This window comes from Pseudopodoces humilis, chromosome 13 (assembly GCF_049639895.1).
Source record: "Pseudopodoces humilis isolate 2021_Gansu_Grassland_sample_001 chromosome 13, ASM4963989v1, whole genome shotgun sequence".
NCBI classification, from domain to species: domain Eukaryota; kingdom Metazoa; phylum Chordata; class Aves; order Passeriformes; family Paridae; genus Pseudopodoces; species Pseudopodoces humilis.
Window position 1 is genome coordinate 4,404,035 of NC_142212.1, and position 14,415 is coordinate 4,418,449.

Consider the following 14,415-nt stretch of genomic DNA (forward strand, 5'->3'; position numbering starts at 1 on the left):
TGAATTCGTTTCTAGGTGAGATCTTGCCTTGAGCTAGGAAAGATTTGAAGTAATCTTTGGATGCATGGGCAGGATACAGATGGCACCCTGTCTCTGTAGCTGTCAGGTCCTCTCCTCCTAATGTGTTAATGGAATAATTGTGTGCCAGTGGGGAAATGTTAGTCATAGATTATGCTGTATGTGCTACGCATAGGTGCAGTTTCACCTTAAAACAAAGAGCGATGGTTTACTGCTGGCTGCTCTTTGTCACAGACTCTGTTTTTTACTGTGTTTGCATTCATCATTGGTTGATTTTCTGTGAAGATCTGTAGAAACTCAGTATATCCTTGTGTAACCATTTGGAAGGTATGTACCTCGTAGCCTGAGAGCTCTTCAAAGGAACATGGTAAATCAGGTGTAGGACAGATTGTGTGGTGCAGTTGATAGATTGTGTATATGGTCAGAAAGAGATTTTGGATTAGGATGTAAAATCCCTTGATCAAGCTCCTATATGAAAGTAGTAGGACTCACGGCACTAATTTGCTTTGATGCTTTTGAAGTCATCCTTTAAGTAAGCTGGTGACTAACCAAACTGCGGCTGCACTCAGAAATTCCCTCTGTACTCTTAGAAGTGGACGGTGCTGATGATACGACTGAAGTGTCTTAAGGGAGATGAGCAGGCAGTGAGAGGGAAATGTCTGGACGGGTTCAGTTGTGAATCAGGACATCTCAGTGAATGCACAACTTTCATTTCCAGAGTGAGATCGTATTCTATCACGGTTTTGCCATAATGGTTTGCACAGGACCCGTCACTTGAGAACGAGGTGACATAAACTGTTGGGCTGAGTCCAATGAGTCCTCAGCCCAATTCCAGCAATGTCGAGGGGAACACCAGATATGTTTTACAAGCATATGAGCCAGATTATAACGCTAGGACTCCATCTGGACTGTTTTGATAAGTGGGAGCACACCAAAATGTTGCAATTTTCCCTTGATGAGTCGCTGTGAGCTTCAGCCTCAGAACTGTTTGTTCATGCTTCTGTGCTGTCTTAGCAGCAATTGCTTTTCCATTGCTTGATGCACTGTTGGTGTTGGATTGCTGGAAAACAAGGTAAAATGTTGACTCCAGAGGTGGAAAAAAAAATGTCTGACTGCACACTCCCTGGGGTTAAGGAAGAAGGCAGAACCACTGTTCCCTTCTCTTCAAAGAAATGGTCTGCCTACCCTTCTGTAGAAATTATGTATGTTTTTTGTGTATCTAAAGTTTTGATAGTGAGAGAGAGCTGGAATTCCTTTCAGATGTGGATTTTAGTCTGTTTTCTTCCCAGATGAGTTTGTGTTGGACTTTTTCAATTTAAATAATGGAAGTTTGGCTACCTGGAATTGGGGTTCATTCAAAGGGAGTACGTTGCATTTTGCTGTTTTCTGCATGGGTTGTGAGACTCACACGAGTAAAATATTGAATTCAGATTCAAGTCTGAAAATGCAAGATCAAAGCGCTGGCAGTCAGCAACTTTTATTTGTGAATTTCTGTTTCCATTTGACTGTAACTGGGTTGTTAATGTTCTTGTCTAGAAATGAAATTATTACAGTGGAAAATGGGGGCGGCACGCCTAAGTGGGCTATTGTGTCATTATCCATCAATCACAGGCAACAAGGAAACAGGTATTTAGCACAGGAGGACACAGAGTTATTATCCGCCCCATTCCCCTGCAAGCCACAGGGCACCTCCTAGACTCTTATTAAAGCTTTAATACCTATGGAGAACACAGAAACACAGTGTGCTACAACACCAGAGATCAGGAGTTTTGCTGTCATTCTGCATCTGTGCAGGACCAGGAAACACATGAGGTGAAAGAGCATTGAGAGTGCTGGAAGGCAAAATCCCTCTGCACTGCTGAGGAAAGGCAACTTCCTCAATCCTCTCACATAAGGGGGAGAATTTCTTCCATCATATCAGGGAACCTGTGAATGGAACAGCCACTGACAGGTCCTCAGTAGCACTGTGTGACCAACTTACTGAGTCCTGGCTACAATCGCTTCCAGAAGAGGGTTGTGTGGGAAAATCTTGGAGCTGTTTTGTACAAGGAGACAGGACGGAGGTGGAAAGTTCTTCCTGGCTTCTGCAGAACAAAAGCTATCAGATATAGAGGAGCATTCTGCCTGATGGTTTGTTTTGTCATGCTGTTGCACTGTGTGTGTGTGTTGACAGCTACCAGATGTTGCATGCAAGTGTCCTCCTGCATCTCCATCGCTTCAGGCCACCTATAAGTTCAGTTAGCTATGCCTTCCACAGGATGAACAAACAGCTTCTGAAGGACAGGGGTCTAAAATCAAGTCTGTCATGTAAGGAATTACATTTTTAATGAGGGTCAAAGCTATAAAGCTGTAAATATAAGATTTAAGTATTTAAAACTCTGAAACTGTCTTTAGAACAAGAAAATGAAAGTAATTTTCTCTGTTTTCATAGACAACAGGGGAAATCTTAGGTTTTTTTGTGATGTACAGTCCATGTCTAACCAGGAAATTAGCAATATTCAGATGGGCTTCATGAACCAGATTTGAGCCAGGATGGCATTTAAAGCCCAAGTAAACATTTGGTGTACTTTTCCATCAGGAATCTCAGGAGCAGAGTTAACAGAGAAAGTAATTTTAAGTCTTAAGAATCCCAAGATGTATTTTCATACACTTAATACCAGGTTGAGAAGTCTCACTAAGAAGCTTTCTCACGGTGCAAAGCTGTACATTAATGATATGATGACTCAGGTATTTTACTGTTTATAGCCCTAAGGTTTTGAAAGCCTGATTGATTCTTCCCAACCTGTGATATCACTGGAGAAGAGTGCTTAGGTGGTTTGCATTTTTTTCCACTGATAAGCTGTTGTTTTGTGCCTGGTTCATGTGGAACAGGTATGTCCCAGTCCAACACTGCCACTGCCACTGCTGCCTTCTCTGTCCATTCCGTTAACTCAGCTCATCTCTTTTTTCTTCCTTCCAGTGTGTACTGGGCACATCATTAAATATAAGAAGTGAATTCCAGAAAGTTTCACAGGCACCTCCTAATGACAGGCAAATGATTGATCCATCTGGTTCTAAGAGGAGCACCTGAAAGCATCACCTCTCTGGTGCTCCAATGCTTGCTGCAGAGAGGTGAGAGAGCCCCTGTGCTTGGCTGCCCTCGGTCTGCACGGGCCAGTCTCTGTCCTGAGCCACCAGGTATTAAATCCCCAGGTATTAAAGTCCCACAGGGGGTTCAAGTGACAATGTCTGAGCCACCCACCACTGTGCAGCTTATCTGACAATTTAGAGAGATGTCTGTGCATGCTGTTTCCCCTTCTCAATCCCTTAGGAATTCAGCCATGCCGAGGCACTTCTGACACAACAGGGAACTGTGTTCTTTTCCTTCTTTGGTGTCAGGGTTATCAGAGGAACTGCTGTCCTGCAGACTCGCCTCTCTGGCTCTACTCTCCCAAAGAGCTGAAGTCAGCCACCAGAGCTTCGGAGCCTGGAGAGTCACTACTTCTGCACCCTCACAAGGCATTCACTAAATTCCTTTCTTCAGCACTTCTGGGAGCTGACCTGGAAGGAACGATCTGAATTTACCTCTGGACTGTGTGTGGTGCAGTTGCCTGAATGAACCTCTTAAATCTCAGTGCCCTGAAAAAGGAAGAGGTACTGGGTCCCACAGGGAGCTGTGACACCCACTAGCATTATGTTGCACTCAAGCCAGGCTGGCAGGGAAAAAATAATTTCCCTCCAGTGGGCTTGGATAACTGTTCTCATGCTGTATCAGGTTTCTTGGCAAATACTGACCCAAGAGGTTAAAGCAGCTGTTTTCTAAATCAACTCCTAAGAGGAGTTCAGGAGGCAGCATCTGCTCAGACACAGAAATTTGTACAGGTGCCAGCCTGAAGGGGCCAGCTGCCTTGAGGTTCTGTCCAGGTGTGACCATTAAAGATCTGGATATAGCTTTTGGACAGGCCACCTCAAGGTCACAGTGATGTGCTGGGAATCATCATTGGGAGGATACAGGTAAGTGTTGTACCACTGGTGGCAAATGGCAGGGCTCTTATTCTCTGGGAGGCAGTGTCAGACACCCACTTCTGTCATTAACTGGCAATTTAGGAATATTGAGAAATGATGTCTCTAAGGATAAAACCGTCTTTTCTTAGAGGCACTTCTGCTTCCCAGGTCTTTTCCTTTCAGCAGAGAGACTGTCCTGCAGGGAGTTTGCCTGAGCACTGGCTGCAGAGAAGGCAGTGCCTGGAAAGGCTCAGAGTGCCTAAGAATGGAGTTTGGAGGTGTGTCTGGAGGAGCTTCTGGAGCACACCCTTCCCCATTACAGTTGGTGTGTTCTTAGCAAACATTTGCTGCTGCACAGAACATCCTGAGTTCTGTTCACTGTACAGGTGCTGGAATCGGTGTGTAGTCCCATAGGTACATGCTCCAGTGGAAGAACATGTGTTGGTTTGTGTGTGGGGGTCTTCAAATGCTTAATTAAATACCTTGAATTGTCTAGCAATAAATTTACCCCTCTAAGGCAGAGCTTTCCAGCCTGACTTTTTTTCCACCATAATTTTGCATAGGGATTGCTCTTAAAGGTTTTGATATTTGTGCTTCAAACCTATGATTAAGGTGCTGGGTGTTTCCTCATTGTTTCCCATCTTCCTAATGGCTGTTGCTAATTGTAAAGTATCCCTGAGGAAGGTGCACAGGAAGGTCCTGGACTGGATTAGTGCATTGTGTTAATGTGCTTGTACTTTATATTGTTTAACAGTGTGATGGGATGAGATGACCCTTGAGAAAAAAGGTGGCCATGTAAAAAAAAAAAAGAATAGTAAGAAATATGTCCAGGCAGTAGAGCAGCATGAGAGAAGGGAAGTCCCTGTGGTGGGAGAGAAGGGTTCTGTGAAGCAGCTGTTGTTCAAACATTGTCCATGCAGTAGCCTGTGCTAAGTCAAGGAATATTGATGAGGCAGAACCATGTGGATCCTTCCCTAGAGCCATGAGCTATGAATAATGATACTCAATATGCTAAATATTTAAATACTTTTCAGTTTTGATAGTTTAAGTATGTTTTTCAAATAGAGGATTCAACCTGATTGATACTTTTCTGAGCATGAGTGTTTGATTTAGAGATTCTATTTATGTTGGAAAAGACCTTTAAGATCAAGTCTAGTTGTTAAAGAAAGTCACATGCATGGCCTCCTCCACTTACCTCTTTATATGGCCTTAACCATCCGCGCTTCTCTTTAGCTGTGGAGTGGAAGCACAGCCAGTAACACCGGAGCACAGATCTCGTCGCTCTTTGAGCTGTTGTCCCCAGATCCTCACTGTCTGGCCTCTAGAAATCTTCTGGCTCCTTTATGCTGTAAAGGAAAGGCTTTAATTTTAAATTTTTCACTTTTTTCCCAGTGATCCTCTAGCTGATCTGCAAAGGTGCCCTCTTCAGAGGAGGGAGGGAAGCTGGAGGTCGGCATTAGCCAGGCAGAAATGAATTAGGGCCTTGAGTGGCAGGTGAAAGTCCACTTGGCTTCACTGGATCAAAGAAGACTTTCAGATGTGTTGAAATCTACTTAAAGGGTGAAATGCAGAAGCTATTCCTATCACCTGCTGCCCAAAGCTGGCCCTTGAGCATGTGAGGTCCTGAGCACATTGTGTGTTTTCCCTAGCTGCAGCACATCACTGTTATCCTTCCTGGAGCTGTAATTGGGAGCTTGCCTGTGCCCACCGTTTTGGTGCTCTCGGAGCAGGGCTGAGAGTGCTGACGAGCGAAGCAAATGCTGTGTTTAGAAGATAAGCACTTTGAGAGTCCTAACTTGGAACTGAATTGGAGTTCAAAATTCAGGCATTAAAATGTAGAGAGCTGGCATAGTCTGAAAAGCAATTTCTGTGTGTATTTGCGAAAAGGATATCAGTGGGGGGAGGTGAGCTGTAGAAAGATACTGGGACTTGCTTAAAAAGAGTATGGCTGGTATCCAGGGAATTTAGAAACCGTAGGAAGAAAGCTGGAGGTGTCTCAGCAGGCTAGCTGGGGTGTCTGTGGAAATAAGGTACTTAAAGGATGCAGACTGGCACCTTCTGCTAAAGGACAAATGGCCTGGATAACCAGGCAGGAAGGAGCAAGTAGATATGGAAGCTTGTGTGGCACAGTGGACGGTCCAGTGCTATGGGTTTTGAATAAAAAGACTTTGAAAAAGAAGCACCAGGAGCTATCTGGGATAAAATAATCCTTATATAGCATCTTAATCTGTTACATTTAGCTACTGAATCTTTAGCACTCTGTTATTTTCCTAATGCTCAGTTCTGTGTTAGTGCCAGTTTTGTTTAATATGCCCATCAGTGGTGTGCCTGAAGCAGTGTTCCGTCAGCTCAGGATGGATGGTGACAGCTTTGGGCCTTCACTCTCAGGCCTCCCCTGACCTTGAAGACCAGGAGCATGTCATGCTGGTTAGCCTTGGATCACTGTAGAAATAAATGCTTTACTGCTAAATGTTTCAAGGTGATGCCACGTGCTCTTCAGCTTTGTAATGTCTCTGATGCCCAAGGGCCAATATGCTGCACTTTGGGTGACCACTAGCACAGTGTTTATGTTTTCAGTTGTCATCTCAGTGTTAGTCTTGATGGAAATCTGTAATATTAGTACACAGCAAAGTTGTTTGGATCCTCAGGGATCCACCACTTTTCAAACCATCCTTTTCCCTGGTGTATCTTGAACCTTATCTTCAACCATTCAGCAGTAGAGTGATGGATGCTGTGCTAGATCAGGCCAATAAAAAGAAATTCCTGAGCTGCTACTGGTTTGAGAGCTTGAGAAAGAGGCTGAGAGCCTTGGGGAAAATCCCACCTCATGAGGAATTTGCTTGTAGTTACTCTTGCTGCAGGAAATGCCAGATTGCTGCAGTACCCTGCAGCAGCCTCGACTGCTCTTGTTTCTTTAGCTCCACCTCACGCTCCGTTTTCTAACTGTTTAATTACAGATGGATTGTGATTTGTGGGTTCACAGCTTTTCTCATCTGCTTTTTGTCAGAGGTAAGCAGATGTACTGCCTGTTGCTCTGTACAGTTGAGTCCCTTGTACAGCAGCTGCTGATGAGTTCAGAGATAAAAACTTCAGCATATGGAAAACAGGGGATGAGAAGCCACAGTTCCTGTGGCTGTAATGATCTTGTTCTGAAATATATCCAGCTGGTTTGTTATTCTCTCCTTTGTCCAAGGAAGCTGCTGCCTCCTCAGTTCCACGGGCAGGAGACCTTTGGTGTTTGATCTCACCTGCCTGCCTAATTTGAAGGTGAATCCTGTCAGGGAGAGAACCCTGTGCTCTCCCTGCCAGCTCCCACTCAGCCTCTGCATGGTGCATGCCAGTGGAATAGGATGCCATTACATAACCTGCATTGTGTGGCGGTTGGGGGTTGTTAAATCTGCATTTCTAATCCATACTCAAATAGGAGCAGAACCTGAAAGCATTCTGATTTGCAGTTCCAATTAGATAACCTGGCTTGTGCTGTTAGCCCCTCTTCTCCTGTGCTGTGCCATCCACTGCATTTGGAGGCCAGGGCTGGAACATACCCTGAGGATGGTAAGAGCTTTTTATTCTGGGAAGTGCTGCTGGGACCAGGGGCATCCACTGCATTCCCAGACTGCCTCCTGGGGTAGTGTCTGAGCATTCCCAAGGCAATAAACACTTGTCATTAATCATTTTAAATAATTTTTAAATGACGGATGTATACTGATTTTTGAATAACTATCCTAATTATAGTAAATATGCATAAGAGGGCTGAATTAACATCGTATAAACAAGGTTGGTTCTGGTATTTTAATGTGACTGCTTTACTGTGCTGCCCATAAGCATTCTTTTGTCACAATCTTCGTATGCAGTTTTTTTATCTGTTTACAAATGGTATTTTTAGTTACTTTTTAGCATGTTGAACCACATCAGCCTTCCAGCATGGTTATTACTCAGTAAGAAGGATACCTGAACCTTTCAGTTCATGGTACAGATATTTTCCATTTAATCAGATCACAAGGAACATGAGGAATTAATTAGCTAATGTGGCCTTTGGTTTGTGCATGAGCCAGCTGCTGAAGAGTGTCTGAAGATGGTTCACTTGCAGTGGAGGCACCTGCTGCACCACCTTGGGGTTGTAGGCAAGAAGAAAAGTTTGGCTTATTAATCCTTGTGGATTTGTGTGCTTGGTAGCTGAGCCTTGGTTCCATTCCAAAACTGATGTGTGCTGCCCCAGGTGTGTCACCTGTAAAGGTGACACTGACAATTGCTGTTCCACTAAGTCAGGCACTCACAGTCTTCCTTGTGACCTGGGATGGTGGCATCCTGGATGGATGGCTGTTGCCATCCCCCTGGATGAGCTGGAGCACATGCCTCCACAGCAGTCCATGGTGGTGTTGGTCAACAGTGAAATTTTACTGGAGGTTTTAGTGTTTGGATAGATTCAGTTAAAGCAGAAGCCTGGTTTGATTTGAGGGAGTGGCCGTGTTCTGAGAGCTCTCCTTCCACATTTCCAATTTTCTAGGTCACTCTTGGATGCTCTAATTTTTTTTCTGAGAAACAGTTAGCAAAAGCTTTGACACTGATGATTTTTATTCTGTCATCTCAGTCTTGAGAGCAAAGAGATACTTTTTTGGCAAGTTCTCCCCCTCCTCAACCCCCAGTCATCATCATTAAAAGGCTGTCAACAAGCATGAAAAATCCCAGCGTGCTAACTGTAAATGCTAATTGACAGACAAGCAGCTGAAGCGGTGGCTTGTGCAGTGCCTGACCTGCAGCAAGCTGTCTCCTGGCCCTGGCAGTAGCTCCATAGGTTCCCTAGGAAGCAGGATCAGAGTTCTCAGTGCTCATGTACCTGCAGAGCCAGGCTGGGCTCTGTGCAAAGCAGTGCTGTTACAAACAGGGTTAAATAGAGGTGAGCTAAACCCAGCCTCAAAAGTGGGCATGATGTGGTCTGGCTTTTTTCTCACTGGTAGGCCTACCTTCCTGGTATTCTTTAATGCTTCTTTTGGGAACAAAAGGCTTGAAAACTGCTTTAGTAAAACTAACTTTGCTGCTGAAGCCTCGTGCCCTGCTGACACAGTCTTCAAAGTGCTTTCGAAAGGATTGCATCACCTGTGGATATCATGGCTAAGGGATTTTCTCCTTTTTCTTTCCCTCTAAAAGCAACCTGTTCCTGTGGGGTATGTCCCTGCTCAGTAAAGAGCTTTGAGACTTGGCTGCACTGTGTGTGCTCTCTACAAACAGGCTTTATGGTTTCCTGGCACAGCTCTTTAGGACCAGCTCATGGTAGGGTTGCTCCATGGATCAGTGTGCTGACAGGGGTATTTACATACTTGGCCATAGGGCAGATTTTTTAGTGGCTGAACTGGCTGGGACTGAGTTCTATCACTTAGATTAGAATTCAGTGTTGCATCTCCAATGACCTCTAAGCAAAAAATCCTTGTATAACAGTGTTTGAAAGGTATCAAACAGTAGCACAAATCATTGCTCCCAGCAGTAAAGGCCTGATGCTCTGTTTTGATGAATTTGGTGATTCAGAAAACAGTAGAATCTGTTCATGCCCTTGGAAATCTGGGCATTTCCATGGCTGAGTGCTTGCTGTCCTAGTACTGCAAGGCTGTGCTGCCTTTTAAACCCTTCACTGGTGAGTCAACTCTGTGTTTACTGCTAGTTATGAGGGGGAGGTTCCTGACTGGGAAGACCAGAGAGACATTTCTGTTTCACTCTGACTTAGAAAAAGCCAAGCTGCTCCAAAGTACAGGGTATTAAAAATACAGAGGAATTAACAGACATAGTACAGGTTGATGAAAAAGTCCAGGATAAAATGCCTGAATGTGGAAGAGATATGGTGCCAGACACATTATGTGGCATACTTTAGGCTTACCATTTTTTTCCCCTCCTAGCACTTTTCCCTGAAATATTCAGAAAATCTTTGTCCTTTCACCAAGATTTGCTCAACTGAAATCTGCTCAATTAGACAGAAATTTAGATTATTACCCAGAAATTTATGCACAGTAGAGGAAGATCTAGATGAAGAAGAGTAAGTGGAGACAGGCACTAGAGGAAATAAAGGTTCTGAAAATATTTGTGATGGAATCTAGTAATAAAATGGGAGAATGTGGAATTCAAAGCTGCTGAATCCTGACAATGTGTGTCCTAAGTGAAAGACTCATTTTGGAGAGTTAAATGATGATTGCAACCTTGAAAATTACTTTATCAAGAAGAAATCAGTAAGAGAGAGCTTGCTGAAAAAGTGAGCAGGCAATCAGCAGGGTGTTAGGGAAATCAGGGAGTAATTATGCAAGTGACACTTTCTGCATCCTCCAAAAATGGAATTTGCGGAAGGGACCAGCACCACCAGCACAACATGCACTTAAATACCATTTTCCATAAAACCAAAAATAATCTTAAGACTTTCTGGCAAGGTTTGTCCTCGATGGCTGATAGAAGGATGAAGCTCTGTGATGGATTGCCCCTGCCAGAGGAGATGTTCTCTAATCAAGTTTTTGTTTCCTGAGCTCGTAGGCAGGGCTGCAGCTGCCTGCTGAGGGGCTGCTGTTCCCATGGACTTCCCTGGGCTCATGAGGATGTGCACCCTGCCTTCTCCTCCTGCCTCTGCTCAATGTTTCCTGAGGCACCCATGGGTATTTCCAGCCTGCTCCTGGCACTGCCCATTCCTTGAGTATGTGGTGGGTGCCCTGCTTGGGAGAGGGAGCATGTCTGTCTCAGGGACCAGCATTTCCAGTGGGGCAGCCTTGATTTCCACTTCCCCTTCTCACCTTGTGTTTCCTTACATGCCTTGAAGAGGGTGTAAAGCCTCTTGTAGACAGGTAAAGTGAGCAATGCTCCCTGCTCTGAATAGACCCTGAGCAAATTCTCCAAAGATGCAGGAATGTGCTCTGGGTGCACACACCAACCTTCAGCAAGGTCCGGGAATGGCTCGGCTTTCTGTCGGGCAAAAGCAAATCCATGTTGGAAAGCAGTGCTTGAGCAGCTGGGTGGCAGAAAGGAACCCCTGAAAGTGTTCAGCATAGGCCTGGTAGGAAAGGATGGCTTCGGTTCATAAAAGGCAGGATGTAAAGAGGGGAGGTGGTGGAACCCTGCTGTGTTCTCTCGTGGGAGTTAAAGGATTGTTGTACTGCCACTCAGTGATTCCCTTCTATGAACTCTTCACTCCCACTTTGCATATTCCCTAGCATTTCCCTCACGTTCTGCAGAGCAGTGTATGCATGGGTGTATCATGACTTCTGAATAATAACTCGGGGAACTTGTTTTCACATGTTCGTGGTTTGCACTGGGGGCTTTTGCATGGTGAGGCTACTGGGTCAGAGTACCTGGGAAACTTCTGACTCGGCAGAGGTCTCCAAAATAGGCTGGGACCATTTACAGCTCTCTGACCTGTGTGTGTGTGCCATCAGGCAGCTGCTCTCCTGACAGACCTGGGTCTGGGTCTCTTTATTGATACTGAGTCTCAAACTATGGTATTGGGGAATCCAGGCTGCATGGTCTGGCAGTGCCTCCAGTGACAGGAGATGTCTCATGGCTATGTGCACCTGTGACTTGGCCTGCCTGCATCCTGTGTGCCCAGGCATGGCCTGTTGTCTGTGGCAGATGGGAGTCACCAGGAATCGTTGCTGCTCCAGGCAGGAGCCAGGGGACTTATACCTACCTTGACCCATTTTATCTGCGTTTCAGCAGAGCTTGTGGGTGTGTTAGCACATCTCCAAAGCATCACTTGTGGATCTTGAAGCAGTGTATCTGTGGGCAGTGGAGTCCCTCAGGTGCTGCTGCTCAGGCATTCGAGGCCAGCCTCAGCAAGGAAGGGCTGGCTGCAGAGCAAGTGGCAGATTTCTGGTGTATTTCTCTGAAGAAAAGCCGTGGTTTCATGACTGGCATGAAGACTAACCCAAGTATGAATATTCTCTCACCTGAGAGGATTTTTCCACGCATTCCTCCTTGAGTAGCTGCCTTGAGGCCAGCCTGGTGTGGTGGCTGGCATGAGGGAACCTGTCCAGCTGCCCCTTGCCAGCACCTGGACTAAAGCAGGTTAAAGCAATTTCCCGCTTTAGTTACTTGTCTCTGCTCTTCCTGGGAGGTGGCAAGGCCTCTCCTGCCTGGTTCCGCTGGAGCTAGCTAACACAGCCTTGAAGCTGCGTGCTAGAGCAGGCTGTTTCCCTCCCACATCCGTGGCAAAGCTCCAGTTAACTGAACTGGGAGACTTTCTCCCCCTTTCACCCTGTTTCACTTGCAAAACCTTTAGGAGCCAGAGCTTTCACCCCTTTCTTTGCCTCTGAGTGACCTGCGTGTGCTGGGCACTTCCGTCATTTACCCCCTTGTCTCAACAGGGAACTCTTACCATCGGTGGCAAAGAAGTGACCCTTGAATACACTCCGTGCCCAGAGTTTTGGCGCTGCAAACGTGTAAGTATGTGCTCAGAGCTGTGTTGTGCTTCCCCTGCTGGCACTCATGGCAGTGGCAGCTCGGAGGAGTCCTGGATATTTGCTTGGTGACCAAAGTAAGCTCAGAGTAATTAACCTACCCTGAATTTCATGCCCCTTCTAAACTGTGCTTTTGCCTAGCTTGTTTGTGGTCCCATCTCTGCATCCATGTTGCTCTGGTACAGGTAGCCAGATTCTTTATGCACAGAGCAGCCTTGTCCCTATGCTGTGGTTCCTTTTGAAAATGTGGGAGAAAATAGCGTGTGGATCCTTTCTCCTTAAAAACCACAATGAGGTAGTGATTCCGCCAACCGGAATGGAACAGGCTTTGCTCTGGTTCATGTGTGTAACCACCCCTCTGCCTCACACAGGAACCTGTGGTCTAGCTGTGACTGTAGTAAGTGCTGCAGGGAAGGAAGCATGGAAATGGATCCAAGCCTAGGCAGCATGAGCCAAGTCTAGCACACGCTGGAACTGGTCCATTTCTGGGAAGGCACAGCTGACCAAGGGTCAGTTTGTTCCTGTGCCCTCCCCAGGGTTCTTCCAGTACAGGAACTTGTGGTTGCAGCAGGCTGGAGGTGATTGCTGGAGAAAGGACAGGATTGTTGCCTACGTTCCCACTGACTGCAGGCTGAGAGATTGCAGCAGGACATGAAGGGATTGGTTCTAATTAGAGTCCCATCTTGATCACCCTGGGCTACAGAGACCCTCATCCAGCTGACTGGATGCACTCAGCTGCAAGCAGAGTTGTTGCTCCATGCCTCATCTCTGCTTGGAGCGCTCCAGAGATGGAGACACAAGTTTCAAGCAGCAGTTTCATACAGCTCTCAGTGCACTGAGATGGCTGCACTGTGTGTCCCCACTGTTGCTGTATGTAGCTGTGGCCTGAGGGAGATTTCTTGTGCCCCAGAGCATCCACAAGGCTTCAGTCATAGGAAGAAATTGCTATAAAACAAAAGCAATACATTTGCAAAGAGCTTAAGGAGGAAGTCAGGAGTGCTATGTTTGGAGAGAGCTGTGAAAATGGGGCAGTTGGCTCTCCCCACAGTGGCTCTAGGTGGGATAACCATCCAAGCCTGCTCAGTTCTGCCTCTTGGTTAGCAGCCACCTCATCATTAACTCTCCAAATTACATCACTACCTATAGTTCAGCTCAGATAAGGACTTTGTCACTGCTTGAGGGGTGAGTTCAGGTTAGAGAATGCCAAGGTAACTTTGAACCCTTTGAATCAAAATTGTGCCTAGCAGGGAGCTTTTGCTCCAGCATCACTTGAGAGGCAGAAGAGTCCCATCTCAAGGACTAGTGAATAAATGTGTGCTCAGAAGTTGTGTGAAAGCCCTGTTCCCAAGGCAAACCCAGCTGTGAGTCATATGAGCATTTACCTGCAATTCCAGCAAAGGTTCCTGCTGCCATTGCCCATCACTGTAACTTTTTCATGGCTGCTACTTTCTGAAAGCACTCTGCAGAGTCTGGAATTCTGGAGCAGGCTGTACCCACTGCCTTCAAAACACGACTTCCTCATGCTCTCCATCTTCCATTGCAGTGTAAAGTGTGTACTGTGGGCTACAGATCTTCCTGTTCCTATTGCAAGCTCCCAAGAGATGGTGAGTATATCTGGTCCCCTGAGTGTGGTTGGTTAAAAGTTTCATCTACCCTGGACAAGTAAGTTTCTCTTCTGGTTTCCCATGGTATCCCTGTTGGTGGACTAGCTGAGCAGTGTGTGGGAGGATTGTTAGTTTTGCTTCACTTAGACCCTTTTTGCTTGTCCACACTAAGAATGTTACACGCAGTGGGTCACAGTTAGGTTCTCTGCTCCTTGAGGCTTGGTGGAAAGGTATCTTACTGCCCACAGCCTTTCCCTCCTATTGTCTGGTATTGTCCTTTTATCCAGGGAGTTATAATTGTGTGTCCTCTGGGACTGTGAGCTGCTGCTGCTCGCTGTAGGTGAGATGGCTTCTCCTCGACCCACCTTGGAAGGTGCAGCTGCATG

General features: G+C 45.9%; 1 protein-coding gene across 3 annotated transcripts in view; it reads left to right on the forward strand.

Moving 5' to 3' along the window:
• The window catches only part of RBM6 (RNA binding motif protein 6), a 57,668-nt gene that overhangs the window by 28,996 nt on the left and 14,257 nt on the right, over positions 1-14,415 (forward strand). For all 3 annotated transcript variants that reach the window (XM_088061916.1, XM_088061918.1, XM_088061917.1), the window contains exons 7-8: positions 12,333-12,407; positions 13,969-14,029. In XM_088061916.1, the coding sequence (XP_087918042.1) occupies positions 12,333-12,407; positions 13,969-14,029 (136 nt within the window). The remainder of the gene's footprint in view (positions 1-12,332; positions 12,408-13,968; positions 14,030-14,415) is intronic.